This window comes from Tympanuchus pallidicinctus, unplaced genomic scaffold (assembly GCF_026119805.1).
Source record: "Tympanuchus pallidicinctus isolate F22 unplaced genomic scaffold, pur_lepc_1.0 scaffold2, whole genome shotgun sequence".
Taxonomy (NCBI): Eukaryota; Metazoa; Chordata; class Aves; order Galliformes; family Phasianidae; genus Tympanuchus; species Tympanuchus pallidicinctus.
Window position 1 is genome coordinate 43,860,737 of NW_026294721.1, and position 17,072 is coordinate 43,877,808.

A 17,072-nucleotide genomic window follows, 5' to 3' on the forward strand; every position below is an offset into this window, starting at 1 on the left:
TAATACTGCGCCGCGGCGCCCTGGCAACCGCCGGCGCAGCGCTTACCCCCTCCCGCTTCTCCGGGCTTCCGGTTCCGCCCCCTCACCGCGCGGCCGCTCTAGCTCGCCGGCGCCGCCGCTCTATGGTAGGTGAGAAGATGGCGGCGGCGGTGCGGCAGGAGCTGGCGCAGCTAATGAACTCTAGTGGCTCTCACAAGGACTTGGCGGGAAAGTGAGTGCTGGCGGCAGTTTCCTTTTCGGTGGGGCGGGTTAGGTGGGGGCGGCGGGTAGCGCCGGGCTCTGGAGGGGGATCTGGGTGGCTGTGGCTCAAGGGCCACGCTTCTGAGGCGTTAGTTTTAATTAAAAAAATAGAAGAAAATAAGAGAGAGCGGCCTCACGATTTTGCCACTTATCGCTTATTTTCAATTTCTGGGGAAGGCATTGGGACCGCCGCATCGTCCCTGCGGCCCTGGCACCTACGTGGTGACGGGCCCTGTGCTGCCGCGGGCACCCTGAAACCTTCTTTAACGTTTCTCTTTTTGAATTTACACGCCTATCTTTTGATATTGCATGTTAAGGTGTGCGCAGTGCAACGCGTCACAGCGGGCTTTTTTCCCTTCCTCGAGGGCAGTGTCTGATGGAATTGGAATTCCTCGAGTCCCAGTTCTTAGTTCTCTGGAGGAACATCTTTGCTTTTAGAGCTCCTGGTTTAAAAAAAGCTGCTCACAGATCATGTTTAGGATGTCTTTTGAGGAGAACTTTGAAAGAGGTTTTTATTGCATTTCAGTACTACACACCCCGAGATTGTGGTCCGCAGTTGTCCTGGGTTTTACAAAGCATGAAAACTGGGATAGCTTATGGGGAGTAGCTGAGAGAACTGGGATTGTAGAAGACTCAGGGGAGACTTCGTCTATCTCCACAACTGCTTGAAAAGAGGTTGCAGTGAAGTGGGGGTTGGCCTCTTCTTCCAACTGACAGCGATAGAATGAGAGGTAATGGGCTTAAGATGCACCAGGTGAGATTCAGATTGGATATCAGGAAGCTTTATTTCTTCAGAAGAGCAGTGAGGCATTGGCAGAGGTTGCCTGGGGAGGTGGCTGAGTCGCTGTCTCTGGAGGTGTTTGAGAACCATGGAGACATGGCACTGAGGGACATTGTTAGTGGGGATGGGTTGGGGTTGGACTTGTACTTGGTGATCTTAAGAGGACGTTTCCAACCTTAATCATGGAATTATTGTTTTCACTGAATGTGGCAGCTTGAACCTTTCTCTTATTTCAGTAGTCCTCATCTACAGAGGATGTAGTTTTACTTACTTTTCCCTGGCACATTTGTATGGTGAAGGAGAGCTGTTCTATCATGGAGATGCTGTTATTTTTAAACCTCAATTACACAAAACAGTACAAGATAACAGAAAGAGTTGTTATCTGTTAGTCTAGTCCTGATATTTAAAAAGAGCAGATATGCATTTCAGGTGAGTGTTCAGTCACTTTAGCACATTTTGGAAAAATTCCACCTCAAAGATTAAAATAAATTAAAAAAAAAAAAAACAAGAACAGGCATGGTGACTGAAAATGTTACCTCACAGATATAGGCGTTTACTTTTTTTTTCTCCTCTTGTGAACAGATACCGTCAAATATTGGAAAAAGCAATTCAGCTGTCAGGTGCACAACAACTTGAAGCTTTGAAAGCTTTTGTGGAAGCAAGTAAGTGCATTTGATGTAATTGATTGCATGTTGAGTGAAAAACAGACAACTATGAGATTACATGTTTATCATATCTATTAGAATCTATGTAAATGTGTGATATTTTTGGTCTTATTGGAACTTAAACAAGACTAAGAGAGAAACCATACGCAGCATATTCAAAAACTATGGGAAAATGGACTTGATGAATTTTTAATTTAATTTAACTTTCTAGCTCGTCAGTGTGACAGCATCTGAAGGTAGTATTGTAAAATAGTCAGTTGAATGCTAAAATTGATATTGGATGCTGTGTGGGAACTGCTGAGTCACAGCCTGAACCTCTGATTGATCACCTGAGGCGAGCCATGAGTCAGCAACAGGAGCACAGGTGAAGGCAATTCTCCTGTGCTGCCGGAAGGGGTGGAGCCTGGCTGCACCCCTCCTATACCTATTTAAGAGCTGGCTACTAGTGGGGAAGGGTCTCCTCTGGAGATACCCTCTTCTGGTGGTTTTTTTTTTTTTTTTTTTTTGTGGGTGAGCCTAGCATATGGGTAAGTCTTCCATTTATTCTCTCTTGTTATTTTAGTCTACTTTGTCTCACTCCCTTGTTGTTTTTTGTGATTATAACATCTTAATATCCTGGGATATTAAGGGATCTTAATATCCCTTGATTATGCATCTTAATATCTATTGAATATACAATTATACATCTTAATATCCATTGATCATATAGATGCTTAGCAGCATCTATACTAACTAATCTAACTAATAATTCCCTTCATCTTTAGACTCTGCTTAGTTTGGAAAACGACCAGAACGAATTTGTTAGGTATTTTTTATATTGTGTTGTACATTTAGCTTTCTGAATAGGTCAAACAGAATTTATACTTCTTGTATTTTTTGTAGAATTAATGAAATTGAGCCTAATGGTTTTTGTCCAAGGTATTATAGCAATTGAGAGCAACGATTCAGAGTGGAATATCTTTATAAACTATAAATCAGAGTGAGAAATAATTCATTATTTGTCAGGTGTTAGTGCTCTAGTGACCTCTAGTGTAAACAGTTTCTGAGAGAATAATATTCATTTTTAGAAAATTAATGCGTCTTGACTGACATACAGATATTTAAACATTTGAGTTACTTAAATTTAATGTAAAAGTAAATGATTGATTAGCAAGGGATTTCTTATACTGAAGGTGTTGACAAACATTGCATCCATCTTGTGCTTTTCTTTCACGTCTCTGAACTAGTGGTGAATGAGAATGTCAGCCTAGTGATATCACGTCAGCTGCTGACCGATTTCTGTACCCATCTTCCAAGTCTTCCTGACAGCACGGCCAAAGAAATATACCACTTCACCCTGGAAAAGATACAGCCTAGAGTCATTTCATTTGAAGAGCAGGTGAGAAGTCAGTCACAAGGGGTTTTGGTCTGCTGGTGGCTTTTTTTCTTTTTAATTTACTGCTCACTATTTTTCAGAAGTACCAATCAAAATGGTCATTCCTATTTTGAGCCTGTTCTGCAGTACTATTCATATGAAACAAGCATTTAGAACCATGCAAACAATACCGACTTAGTCTCTCCATCAGGATGCTGGGCATGTTCCCCTGCTGCCAGAAAATGGCTTCTTAGAATGAAACAATGGGTGAGCAACTGGAGACACTGTTCTGAGATGGACTGGGGCTCACTGTGTTGCATTTACCCAGCAGAGGGAGCAGGCAGGTGATCTAAGGACAGAATTGCTTTGTTGAGTAGCTGTTCTTTAATTAAACAAAATCCCTATGTGGTTATGTATGCTTATGTGTGTATTTCTTGATATATATTTACATTAAAATCACTTATGGGAGGGGGGGGAGGTAATGAAATTCCAATTCAGCAGTTACTCGCTGAATGTACTGCTTTATTTTGAATTTGATAGATTCCCTTCAATGATTATTCATTGTTGTTTGAGAATACTTAAGGAAGTATGTAACAAGTCTACAGGATCTATTGTAGAGAAGGAAAGACAGTTTCTGTCAATTTGTATTTATGTCTGTTTACCTTTTGTCTTTTCAAGCAGCTGTCACTCTAATCCAAACTGAACACGTTTACCCATATGTTACTATGATTATGCATAAATTAAACCCTCAAGGCCAGATGATTTCTTTTTCTACCCACACTTTTTCTTACAGCACCCAAATTGTACCACTGGTAATTTGCCTTCTGGCAGCTGTTGTGCAAAATCAAAGATTCAGAATTAAGACCTTGTCATAGCTCACCTCATTTGTATCTCATAGGCTTGGTATGAGGTACAACTGCAAGAAAGAGCTTGTGAATCTTGGTGTTTTGGTCCTCAGAAACATTGTTTCATCTTTTTAAAAGTTTCCTAACAGGTTGCTGCTTATCTTTCCATAAAGACCAGCTCTTTTTATCTATCTGCAAGCCTATTAGGAAGTACTTCAAACTGCTGAAATTGAAAAGGCTCAGTCTTAAGACTCCACTGAGGACTTAAAACCTTCATGTGGGAAGGATGGTGTGTGTGCAGTGTGAAGCTGTTGTATCACTTTGTTAGCATACAAGGAGAGGAAGGTGAATGCATAGAAGTTGAATGCTTTTGTGTTTTAAAATGTTTCCTTGCGACTTAATTGTTGTCTAGGTTGCTTCAATAAGGCAACATCTTGCATCCATCTATGAGAAAGAAGAAGACTGGAGAAATGCAGCACAAGTATTGGTGGGGATCCCTTTAGAAACAGGGCAAAAGTAAGTAATGTGCTAGACACAGTTCTGCATTGTGTAATACTCTTGCTGCTTCCTTAGTTAAGTGGACCAGAGAGTGGGAAGTTTGGGGGTGCATATTAGCAGACTGTGCACGTATAGTTTGGTGACTGATCCTTACAGAAAACATTCTAGTTGTGTCTAAACACTGCTCTGGAAGTTTTTCGCTATTTATTAATCAAATGTATTGACACGTTTCTGAAAGTTCTTCCAGGCATTGACTTCTATAGTTTGAAATGAAGGCATGGTTTGAAAATTGATGTTAGTCTGTTGTTGTTGTTTGTTTCAGTGTAAAACCCTTGCTGTTATTTTTCCAGGCTTTCCTTTTCCACCTTTTTCTCAATATGTATGTAGAAGTTGCTGAATGTAGGCTTTACCCATTTAGCTCCTATTTGTTTTACTGCAAGTTTGCCTTTTGCTCCCAAGTGTCTCCTTGTCTATGGCAAGTTTTCAACCTGTTAGAAACTCAATTCTACTTGTGTTTTAGGAGCCAGTTTTAAGTTTTTCTTGTCTCATTTTTATTTAGTTAAAAAGAAAGGGTAAAACAAAAGCTTCCATATGCTTAAGCAGCAGAATGTTTAGAACAGGAAAGAGCAAAGGCAGTAGTGGAGTATCTCCGAACTCTTGCTTATCTGTTTCTTTACAGGCAGTACAATGTAGATTATAAACTGGAGACCTATTTGAAAATTGCCAGGCTGTATCTGGAAGATGATGACCCAGTTCAAGCAGAAGCTTATATTAATCGAGCTTCCCTTCTTCAGAATGAATCAACAAATGAACAACTACAAATCCATTATAAGGTAGTCTAACTTGGATTTCCTCTTTCTGAAGGGAAACGCTTCCGCAGTTGGATGGCTTTCATACAGTGCCATCAAAGCGTTCATAACACTGAAGGAGACAAGGGGAAAAGCTTTTAAATGGTCTCAGGAACTTGAGAGCTGCATCTTAGCAATAATTAAGCAGCTAGTTCCTTAGAATTTGGAGAGAAACCTGCTAAGGTTCCTTATACCAGCTTTACCAGCTCAAAATAACCAAATTTTACTTAAAATATTGTCTCCTATCTTTGTAAATCTAAGAGGAGGAAAAAAACCAACCTAAACGTCCAATATTAGGGACCAATAGAGTTGTTTGTTTTTTTTTTTTTTGCTTTTTTTTGCCTATCCATAATCAAATACCATCCACAAAAGTAGTCTGAAGTCCAATAGCAGTAAATTCATTGACCTTTTTGCTTATTGGTTGGTTTACTGTGTATATAGTTGGGACACTAATTTATAAAATCTTAGAAGTTTTAGTGGAGAAATAGCAGATGTTGATACAGCTTTTGAGAGAAAAGCAAACATTTGTAAAATAGAAACTGCTATCTAAGTGCTAGTTGTTGATGTCACTGACAAAAGGGCAGCTTAATCACAGTACAACATTCCACTTGCTGTTTCTTGCATTTAGGCAAGTGCAGTGATTAACATCTGAATAGAGCTGGGAAAGGCCCTTTCAATCATCTGTCATGGCACTTCAGCCAGATTTTTCCAAGCCAAGCTGATTGTTTGATGACACAGATTTGCTGAGGATGCAATAAAGAAATGTTCATCGGAGCTGCAAATTAATTTTGCAGGAATTAATGCACACCTGTACTATGCAGCCATCCCTTCTTGTTTTCCTTTACCCAGTCATTTTCTTTCTAGGTTTGTTATGCTCGAGTTCTTGATTATAGAAGAAAGTTCATTGAGGCTGCCCAAAGATACAATGAACTGTCCTATAAGAGCATAGTTCATGAAAGTGAGCGACTGGAGGCACTGAAGCATGCTTTGCATTGCACTATTCTGGCATCGGCAGGTACAGTGCGATATGTGTTTGTGTAAGAGACCCAACGTACTATCCCTGAAGCAGTCAACTCATACATTACTGAGGGAAGGGGCTGAGGAATCCAGAATTGTCAACAGTGTCAGTAATCTGTTGACATAGTGTTACTTCAGAGCTGGAGTACTTGTTTATTTGTCAGTGATGAGGGGCCATGTAAAGATGCAAAATAAAGTCCGTTGCAAGCAGTACTTTGGAACTGAAGGCAACTGAGTCTTCTCTGGTAGTTCTTTGCTAATTGCATGTGTTAGAAAGAGAGATCTTTGTTTATTTGTCGATAGTCAACTACTTGGTGGCAGCTTATGGGGATTCTTCTTGGCTCTCCTAGGACAGCAGCGTTCTCGCATGCTTGCTACACTTTTTAAGGATGAGAGATGCCAGCAGCTTGCAGCCTATGGGATCTTGGAGAAAATGTATCTCGACAGAATCATTCGTGGAAACCAACTGCAAGAGTTTGCAGCTATGCTGATGCCTCACCAGAAAGCAACTACAGCTGATGGTATGTATTTCTCTAAATCCTCACAGCACTGCTTGTTCATCCAGGTTTGCCCTTTGCATCCCTAAGGGTGACAGAAAAGAGCATCACGTGACTGTTTAAAGTTATTTCCCAGAATGCTAAATAAAAGGGTTGAAGCTACCTGTATTAAAAAAAAAAAATTCACCACAGAGAATCTTTTTGTTCACTTTGCTTTTTTGTGGTGTTACAATGATGCCATGCTACAAGATGCACCTGTACTTTTTCCATGTATAACTTTCAGAAAACACATCTGTTCTACAATATAACCCAAATATCTCATTTATATTAATGAATTGTTGTCTTATTCAACCCATAAGGTTCCAGTATCCTGGACAGAGCTGTTATTGAACACAATTTACTATCTGCAAGCAAACTATACAACAATATTACCTTTGAAGAGCTTGGAGCATTACTAGAGATCCCTGCAGCTAAGGTAATGGCTTCCCACACCTTTCCTTTAAAAAAAGGTAATAAAAAGCAGCAGGGATGTAACAAGTATAGCTCTAGTAAATATTAGGAAAATTAGGTTACTGATAGGGAAATTAAATACTCAGTACTGGACACGTGACAAAAGTTAAATACTTAGCACATTTTATGAGAAGGAAGGGTGCACAGTGTAGAAGAGGCAGTAACACATTTTGATGCCATGAGTATGTTGGTCGGTGCACGATCAGATGTTTTCAGTATGGTTCTGCCTATATTCTCATGTAGATGAAAAACATATAAGGACTATCATACCTGTAATGGCTTTTCATTTCTTTCAGAATGGATCAAATACCTAGTATCATTCTTTCTCCCTTATTTCAGGCAGAAAAGATAGCTTCTCAGATGATAACTGAGGGGCGCATGAATGGATTCATTGATCAGATTGACGGAATTGTTCATTTTGAGAGTAAGTTGGGATTTAATTTTTTTTAATTTAATTTCTTTTGCACTATTCAGGATTATCCTTTTGAGTTGATGTCTATCAATGCAAGCAAATGATTTACAACTGCTGTCCATAATGATTTTGCTGTATACCTTTGGCCAGGAGGTGGCAGAATTTTCCACAGCAGAGAATCATAGAATGGCTTGAGTTGGAAGGGACCTCAAGGATCATCACGTTTCAACCCCACTGACACACTCAGGGCTTCTTATCCCTCATGTGTCTTAATATGTCTTCTAGGAGGATCGGTTCCATGATCTTCCCAGGCACAGAAGTGAGGCTCACTGGCCTGTAGTAACCCAGACTCCTTCCTCCTTTATAAGTGGAAATGACATTTTCCTTTTTCCAGTCACTGGAAAACTGGAGACTTTACCTGACAGCCATGACTTCTTAAATATGATAGAGAGAAGCTCAGCAAACACATCAGCTGTTAGCTCTCTTAGGATCCTGGGATGTATGTTGTCTGCCTCCATAAACTTGTACACATTCTGTCTTATGAGATGGTCTTGGACCTGCTCTGCCTTTACAGTGGAGGGGAGTTTGCTCCCCAGTTTGCACCAAGAGGTTCAGGGATGTGAGGTTCAGCGTTGTGTGAAATACGAGAAGCCTGACTGGCAGAAGACTTAGGCAAAGAATTCATGAGTACCTCAGCCTTCTCCATATCTGTTCTTGACAGTTCTCCTTTGTTGTTTATCAGAGGAGGTTCCAGTTTTCACACATTCCTCTGTTCTGCATTCTTTTATCCATAGCAAAGTGTGAATTTATACTGTCAGTCTACTTGTAGGATATCAGGAATTTCTCTGCTCACTTTTTTTTTGCAAGGCAGGAGTCAGGCTTGTAACAGACGTCTTCAAAAGTTGTAATGATTTTGACAATTGAGTGTGATAGCTGCAAGGCAGGTGAGAGCAGTGCTGTAGGTGAAACTTGCATTTAAACAATGACAGTGAATTGCCAAAACTATACTTTGTTTTTTTGTGGTTTTCTTTTGCAGCTCGTGAAGCTTTGCCAACTTGGGATAAGCAGATTCAGTCCCTGTGTTTCCAAGTGAACAACCTGCTGGAGAAGATAAGTCAGACAGCCCCAGAATGGACAGCCCAGGCAATGGAGGCTCAGATGGCTCAGTGACTGCTCAGCCGTGGTCTTCTGTGCTGGAGGGGAGCAAGTGCTGAGCAGGACTGTTAGCTGAATGAATTACCCACCTTTGTGTCCACACCTTTCGCTTTCACTCTGCCTTAGGACACAGTAGGCAAAACTATGTTTGTGGTGAGAGTTCCCTGTTCTCTGAGTGTAGGATGATGTTGCTGCATCTGCGTTGTGCTTTTCTGTCCTGAGAGCTGTGGTTTCTGCACAGAAGGAGCTGTCATGTTGGAACAAGCTTAGGTTTTGGTTTATTTAATGTCATCTGGTTTTCCACTGTATTGCTATAGCTTTGCAGCCCATTAGTTCCTAAGGTGTTCATCCCACTGTGAAAAATGGAAGTGCCATGTTTCTTCTACTTGTAATTATTCTAATAAAAGCTGCAGTAAGCCACTTGTTTTAAGCGTTAGAGGGACCTGTTTGCTTTTTTTTCCCCTAAGGCAGCAACACAAAATAATTCAAGGTTTTAGAAATGTCTGTTTCAGCATCTGAAGTTGTAAACTGAGAAAATAACTCCTCAGCTCCTCTGTGCCGTGCTTCTCTTTCTGAGAAGAGAAAGTCTTAAATCCTAACTGAAAAAAATACTGACTGTTGTACTATGTTGGTGCAGCAGGACACAGAACTCTCTGTGGTATTCTGTGGATTAGAAGCAGCCATGGAAAATAGGGAGGGTCACGACAAGTGTTGTAGTAAATGATTTGAACATAACACAAATCAAATACTGGAAAGCAAGCTGGCACTCTTATTTTCTTCTGTAGGTCAGCAGAAGTTTGATAGTTCAGCAAAACTGTTGCTGAAATTGGAGCTGTAGTAGGAGCTTGAGAGGCGAGGATTCTGCATTGCAGAGTGGAAATGTTCATATGACGTGTTCTGAGCAAAGCATTGAAGAGTGATGTACCTATTTATTATGTGATAGCTGCAAGCCAGTTACTGCTGGAGAAACTTTTCTTACTACACTTACTGAATCACAAAAAGGAAGACTATGGCCTAGCTTTCACAGCTTATAGAGATACAGTGTAGTAAGGTTAAGTGACTTCTAACCTTTCTGCTCCATATAATATTTCTGTCTTCAGCACTTCAACTGAAGTAGTGTTGTAATTGTTTGGTGTATTTACAGCCCCTGTGAGATTCTACCTCACCTGCCTAGTCACTGTGCTTGCAGTGTAGCAATATAGAATGCTTTGGTCACTGTCTTAGAGCTGCTTGCTTACAGGCCAAGGAGCGTAGCTTTTGCTCTTCTGATGTTACTTGGTAGCTGTGCACTCTTTGCATCCAGATGGTCTGCTTAATGTACGAGTCTTACTGTGCAGTCTGCTGGCAAGGTTTTGACTTTTAGAGCTGTTATGACTATAGAGAGCCAAGACTTAGGGAACATCTACTGATAAAACTATTTAGAGGTTAGGTTTTAGTCTGAGATGATCATGTTTCAATTTCCATGCTAACTGCATTGAGGGCTCCTTTTTGCTTTTCAGTTAGGTAATTATTTGTACAGTTTTTTTTGGTCTGTATTCATACTCACTTTTTTGTCTCAAAATCCAGAGAATAATAGTATGTTGCAATCAAAATCAGATTTTGCAAAATCTGTAGTTGTATTGTCTTGGTTTTTCTGCTGCATTCTTTGGCATATTTGCTAATTGAGCATCCTGCTTTATCCTGCGATGCAGTACGTTTATTTAAATGTAGTAGCTACAGGAAAGATGCTGGGCAATTCAATAGATGGCAGTAGGAGACAAGCTGACCAAGAATGAACCTTGACTGTGTTATGTGTTTTTGCCACACTTCTTTCTCTTAATCAACAGCATCAAAACTTAAAGCTGACTTTGGCTAATCATTGAATAAATGATTTTATCTCCAGATTATCTTTAAGGTATCACTGTAAAAACTTTCCCAATGATTTTTAAGCTTATTACAGAAGGGAAGAAAAAAATTACATAGACAGTGTAAGACAGGTACCCATTCAGAGTGTCAACAAAAAAATATGCTCTCAAAGTTTGTGATGAGGCTTTTGATCACTTTACTAAAGTTCAGGGACTTATTTTAGGCCTGAGATGTGAACTACTGTTGTGTGTCATGAGTTCATGTCCTTAACTACTCACACCATTACAGCTTGAAATATTCAGCATAACCTCAGTTAACAGCTACTCTGGAGAGGATCAGACTTCACTGCCTCATTGCTCTAAAAGGGTTCATTGTTTGCATAGCTTATCCACAAAGATTGCTTATGTTTGTATTTGACTCTATTTATGTTCTTGTTGGCCCTTCAATACTCTAGTGGCCCATGCAACATATGTTTTTTTTATGGACTCGGGGTTAACTTAGATGTACACGCTATTGTCTGCTGAATCCTGCAAGAATGATTTGTGCTTCTGCAGTAACAGTAAGTTAACCTTGTTGCAACAGAATTTTTTTTTTTTTTTTGGCCAAGAATTCACTCATTTCACAGTTCCCCTCTGGGAGAAAAAACAATTTCAGGAACATCTGAATTTAAAAGAAACAGTTGTACAGAGACACTATTTCCAAAACAAAGATAAACACAAAGGACTTGCTTGGCACTGGAACTGATAGAAAAGATGGTAACTGGAAAAATCTGTGTTTGCTAATAGTAAATACATAATTTCCTTCTAAAAGAGTGACACTGGTATGGGCATTCATAAAATGTTAATAGATTTTACTAGTCTTTTTCTATTTAAGATGTTGGTGTTTAAACTTTGAATCTGCAGAGACTTTTGTGTTTGCTTCTCTCCCTTCTATTGGGAATTACATTCAATCATTTCTTTAGCTTCATACCTTGCATTTTTTCCAAATCATTAGCAAAGCAGAGCTGGGGGACAACTCCACGAGAGCATGGGATCAGAGATCCCTAGCAAGCCAGCACCGATGGCACTGAGAGCAGCACCAGTTGCAGCCTTGATTCTGGCTCGGCCAGCTGTGCTTCCTGTCTCTGTGGCCCAGCCTTGTACTTGCCCTGCATGTTCTTTAGAGATTCAGGCTGCTTCTAGCCTCAGCTAAACCTCACCACCAGTTCCATATTGTATGATGTATATAGATGTATATTGTATGATGTGTATAGATGTATGATGCATATAGAGTAATATAAACATGAGAGGAAACAGCTGTTTACAAGGGTGGGTAGCGATAGGGCAAGGGGGAATGGTTTTAAACTGAAACAGGGGAGGTTTGGGTTAGATACTAGGAGGAAGTTTTTTCACCCGGAGGGTGGTGACGCACTGGAACAGGTTGCCCAAGGAGGCTGTGGATGCCCCATCCCTGGAGGCATTCAAGGCCAGGCTGAATGTGGCTCTGGGCAGCCTGGTCTGCTGGTTGGCGACCCTGCACATAGCAGGGGGGTTGAAACTCGATGAGCACTGTGGTCCTTTTCAATCCAGCCCATTCTATGATACAAGCGTAGCCCATGGTAATTATTTTGGTCTTGAAATAGTTACTGCCACAACACTCATGTAGGAAAGCCTCCCTGGGGAAAATGAAAATTGTCCTTGCAAAGGTTCTGTTCAGACCAGTGAGCATGGGCAGTTCTGTTTGCAAAACGTAGTTCAGTTTGCTGTAAACTGCCCTCGTAATGAAGTGCATTGCAAGTTACCAGCCTGAAATTTCAGGGCAAGCACGCAACAAGAAAGGGAGCAACTAGGTTTCAGGAGATCAAGGTCAGGCTGACAACACATCTGTACTTTCCCAATTTCAAAGCAGTGAGTCTTTGCTATTGAATCAGATTCCTCAATAGAGGAAAGAATGTAGGAAGTGCTTATTTAATGAATAATGACATGCACCTAGATCTTTAAGGAGCGGTGGCTTACTTCAAGGCACCTTTCTACCACTACTGAACAAGAAGCAGTCATTTGTGTTTAGACTCAGCTACAGATTTATTCTTTCCTATGCAATCGTTATTGCACATCTTAGCCAAGTGCTTTGGAAAACCAAGATCAAATGAATGATGTAAATTGGTGTCCATTTTCAAGAAAAGAAATGATCAAAATACTCTCAAGTGAACTTTTTTTTGACTGTCAAAAGTGGTACTAGCTGAGAATTTTGTCTCAGTTACAGAACTGTGAGTATGGTCATTGGTGCCTCTGGTGTTGGTTGTACAGATTTATTTTTTTTCCTGCAAAAGAAGTCACACTGACATGTGCCCATGGCTGTTCTCTTGGGAGCGTATCTTCTGCAACATGGGAGAGGCTTGCCATGCACATAAATGCCAGTTTAGGACATCTGCTGATAAGAAAGAAGATAACTTTAAAGAACCATGACAGGATGTGTGCAAAACTAGTTTGTCAAATATCTTTTCTCCTTACGTGCCGGGAGTGACTTCTAAAGCAAGAGGTGGCTGTGCTGAAACAGCTGAAACATATTTGACACGACGGCCAGGTAAACAGCTCTAGCTTGAAAGCAGAAGTGATCTTTGATGATCAAATAGCAGCATTTAAACAGGGGCAATGTTGATCCCAGTGAGCTCAATCTGCATTGCTGATGGAGGTATCCTTCCTACTTTAGGCACAGCCTACCCTGACACAGCCAAAACAAGCATAACCCCCTCTAGATGGAGAGCTCAGCACACGTAACTGCTGCATAGTCCTCAGGCTTTCCTGGAGAAACACTAGCACACTGCCAGTTTTATACTATGGTTAAACCGTGTTCATCCTCTGCAATCACAGAAGAAATGAATATTATCAGCCTCCAAGCTTTTTAGGTTTCTGAGCCTTTATGTGCATTCAGAACATGCTACAAAGCATACCTCCCACAGGTGTAGGTGATGCTGCCTTCACTTCCTTCAACCAGCGGGTCATTAGGTGCCAGAGGAAATTTGCTCTCCACTAGGTGAAAGAGGCAAAAAGACAGGAATGACTGTCAAGGAGCAGGTATTCCTACTGAGCTTTGTAGACTGATTAAAGATACTATATAACGTATTTTCCAAGTGTGGTATGTGACTGTACTTGGAGTTCCTAATATTCTTGCTGGTTTTAAGTCGTTCTCCAGCTAAAGCTTAGTACACTTAATCATCCAGATCTGATAGAAACAACTTCTAAGAAGACTCCTCAAAATGATGCAAAATACATATGAGGAAGAGAAGACTTCTGCAAATCACTTTCTTTGTATGTTTTTTGAAAGCTTAGAGATCTCTTCTAGCATGAGATGTTTTCTTTATGTAATTGTTCTTCTCAGTAATTTAGACTCAAATCTTCACTGCATAAAGCACTTCATAAGAAAAGAAAATCAAACTTACTGGATTAAAGAGGCTAGACTAGAAAATGGTCTGTCTTAAATAATTCTTAATAGCCATTCAACATCCATATAATTATAATAGTATGGACTTGAAACTGTAACTATTTCTCAAAACGCTTCCAAAATTCAGCTTTTTTTGAGGAATAGTCTGTAGAAAATGACCTAGGTAACTAAGCCAGTACCAGCCTTCTCTATGTAGCTCTGCTAGTAAAACTTTTATGGCCTGAAAAACTAATTGCTATTTCTGTTATGCTTGAAGAAAATACTCTTTTTAGTTGAAAAAGTAAGCATGTTCAGAGAGCTTACAGTTTCACCTCTAGCCATTATTTTATTTACGTTCTCTTCAAGAATTCTGAAGCATCCAACAAGTAAAAACTAGCATAGAAACGTGGATAAAAGTTTGACTACATAGTATAACACTTTTTATGTGTTATAAAAGTTCCTGATTTATTAGTATATGCTTGTGCACTTCCCTCTCATGCCTTGCCAAGTATTAACCTAGATTAAGTTATTATTAGTAACAAAATTAATACAGTTTGTAACAAAAGACTCAGTTTTTATCAGTTGTTTGATAAACACCAACCTCAACAGTATTTTGCTATTTGAAAAAGCTACTGCTTTTTTTAACACTTAGCAAAAATTATTACTTACCTCTTCAAATCTTGTAACATAGCCTATAAAACCTTATTTTAGGTAAATTATTATTGTTATGTATTCAGTATTTGCATCTGTAGCAGAAATACTGAGCCACATCCTGAAGCAGTGATTGAGCACCTGGCAGGAAGGCAGGGCCAACCCAGAGTAGGTCAGGTGTATGTAGTGCAGCTGAGTGACTGGTAGGGATGGATCCAGGATCCACCCCTTCCTAGTCCTTATTTAAGGGTTGGCATTGGAGGTAAGGGTGTTTTGCTGGAGGTTATTGCCTACCTGAGGTCTTCTAAAGGTAAGCAGTATTTTTTGTTCACTTCTGCATTTGTGTTTGCTGTGTTTGGGCTTGTCCTCGTTTGTTGTAGTCAAGGACTTTGCTACCCTGCTATTATTATTGTATTTTCCATCCCGTTATAGTGTTACAGTATCTTTTTGGTTTAATTAGTTCAAAATCTGTATGCAGCCTTACTTTCTTGTAAAGGGGAAAGTTGAATGTATTTTTTTATGGTTACTCCTATGGCAATTTCAGCTTCAATTTTCCTAGGAAGAAATAGGTTGCCAGCGTTATTTATCATGCACTAAATGAGAAGTATTTCTTAACTTCCTTTTTTTGTTTGCTACCATACTACTTGCCAAGTAATTGATCAAGTATTTTACTGCCTAGAGTGAGTAGAAAGTCTCTGATGAGTGAATGAAGGAGAGGTTTGGTCTGGATACAGTTAGCTTTCAAATGCCTGACTGTATGGGAACTACTGAGTCACGTCCTGAACCTCTGATTGATCACCTGAGGTGAGCCAGCCAGAGGAGCACAGGTGAAGGCAATTCACCTGTGCTGCTGGAAGGATGGAGCCTGGCTGCACCTCTCCTAGACCTATTTAAGAGCTGGCTACCAGAGGGGAAGGATCTCCTCTGGAGATCATCTCTGCTGGTGTTTTGTGAGTGAGCTCAGGGTAGGGGTAAGCCTTCTATTTATTCTCTTTTGTTATCATTATCTGCTTTGCCAAACTCTGTTGTTTATTTTGTGATTATAACATCCTAATGTTCTTTGATTATATACTTGACTCATCACTTCAATCTCTATACATTTGAGGGTACAAATACACTTCTGTTTTTCTTTGCAAGAGAACTCAAGGAATGATATCTGAACATATTATTGTTTCTGGATACCAGTCATTGCCATGCTGCTGTGACTTTTGCATTTTAATCAGTTATTGCAGCTGTACACCTGAGCTCCGTAAAAGCACATTCTAGTGATTTGCAGCAACTTCCTCTTTAAGTTTGAAAAAGCTGCTCAGCATGAAGACTGCATTTCCCAGCATACTCTTTGCAGTTGGACTCTGTGTGAAGACAGCTATAAAGCTACAGTGAAATGGTAAGGTATGGTATTCTGTAGCTACATCATATGTTAATGACCCACTGTCATTTATAATCATCTGCTCTGAGCAATGGGAAATAATCACTCTATAGTTCCTATTCTAGACCTTGTCACTGCTGGGTATGACATTTTGTTGTGCTTTTTCCCTTTAGTCTCTAGCATCTCCTGCAGCAATGTGACTAGTTTTCTTTTTTTTGTTCTGTGAATTAGCACACTGGTTATCTGGAAAGAGGACTGTGGTTATATACTTCTGCTTTACAACAATGGGTAAAAGTAGCAAAGAACAGAAGAGCACTTGAAGGTTTTTTTTTTTTTCTTTCAAAGTATCATGATTTCTTTAATATATCTTGTCACTTAAATGTTCTGTAAGCCTTCAGTTCTTGTTCTTCTGCCATCCGACTTTTGAAGGTGAAAGACATCTTCCCATAGCATGTCACTCCCCAGGTGAGTTCTGGACCTCTTGCAAACTCAACAAACCTCTGAATAATCACAGAGAACTAAAATGATATTTAGAAAAATTGTGGTACAAAAATAGAAAAGGTGGTGCTTCTCTGTTCCCATGTGTTACGCTATTCTTTTCACAACCTTGTTAGATATGTTAGACATAGATATGTTGTGATAAAATTTTAGGCTTTAAATGAAGGCAAGTGCAGGGGAAAAAGAGCAGCAGAGTAGGAGGCCAGGTGCTGAAACAGAATTCAGAATCTTATGTATAATCCTCAAAATCTTGTGGTTCAGAGGTTTGTGTTGTACATAAAATGAATGAACATAAAAGAGTATGGATATAGAATAAATAACTGCAAAACATAATCTTTTGCTGAAGGCTTTTATACTAACTTAAAAAATAGATGCTAAGTATAAAACTGAATCTATGGCTGGTGTTATGCCTATCCTTCTGTTTAAAGCAGTGATAAGAGATGGAAACGAAAATCTAGGCCTGCCTTTGTACCTTCCTCTACAGGTTG

General features: G+C 39.8%; 1 protein-coding gene and 1 long non-coding RNA gene across 4 annotated transcripts; one reads left to right on the forward strand and one right to left on the reverse strand.

Moving 5' to 3' along the window:
- Nucleotides 1–69: 69 nt before the first annotated feature.
- On the forward strand, nucleotides 70–9,242 carry COPS4 (COP9 signalosome subunit 4). 3 transcript variants are annotated; one of them, XM_052683173.1, is made up of 10 exons: nucleotides 70–211; nucleotides 1,604–1,683; nucleotides 2,913–3,064; nucleotides 4,298–4,401; nucleotides 5,063–5,216; nucleotides 6,096–6,246; nucleotides 6,599–6,769; nucleotides 7,105–7,220; nucleotides 7,595–7,679; nucleotides 8,704–9,242. In XM_052683173.1, the coding sequence occupies exons 1-10, from the start codon at nucleotides 123–125 to the stop codon at nucleotides 8,835–8,837; spliced, it is 1,236 nt and encodes a 411-aa protein (XP_052539133.1). In that variant the 5' UTR covers nucleotides 70–122; the 3' UTR covers nucleotides 8,838–9,242. The 3 variants fall into 3 exon arrangements, with proteins under 3 accessions (XP_052539133.1, XP_052539134.1, XP_052539135.1); XM_052683174.1 differs by lacking the exon at nucleotides 70–211 and adding an exon at nucleotides 960–994; XM_052683175.1 differs by lacking the exons at nucleotides 70–211; nucleotides 1,604–1,683 and adding an exon at nucleotides 2,178–2,213.
- A 4,162-nt stretch (nucleotides 9,243–13,404) lies between these two features.
- On the reverse strand, nucleotides 13,405–14,828 carry LOC128080114 (uncharacterized). The gene is made up of 3 exons (XR_008206490.1): nucleotides 14,736–14,828; nucleotides 13,597–13,675; nucleotides 13,405–13,504 (listed from the first exon to the last, which is right to left on the reverse strand). It is a non-coding gene; the product is annotated as an uncharacterized LOC128080114 (long non-coding RNA).
- Between the last annotated feature and the right edge of the window lie 2,244 nt (nucleotides 14,829–17,072).

What these genes read in the sequence shown, in the direction of transcription:
- COPS4 (XM_052683173.1), top strand. Translation starts at nt 123, where the DNA reads ATGGTAGGTGAGAAGATGGCGGCGGCGGTGCGGCAGGAGCTGGCGCAG. An exon ending in GAAAGCAACTACAGCTGATG is followed by an intron (nt 6,770 to 7,104) that starts GTATGTATTTCT and finishes TCAACCCATAAG; the next exon opens with GTTCCAGTATCCTGGACAGA. An exon ending in TAGAGATCCCTGCAGCTAAG is followed by an intron (nt 7,221 to 7,594) that starts GTAATGGCTTCC and finishes CCCTTATTTCAG; the next exon opens with GCAGAAAAGATAGCTTCTCA.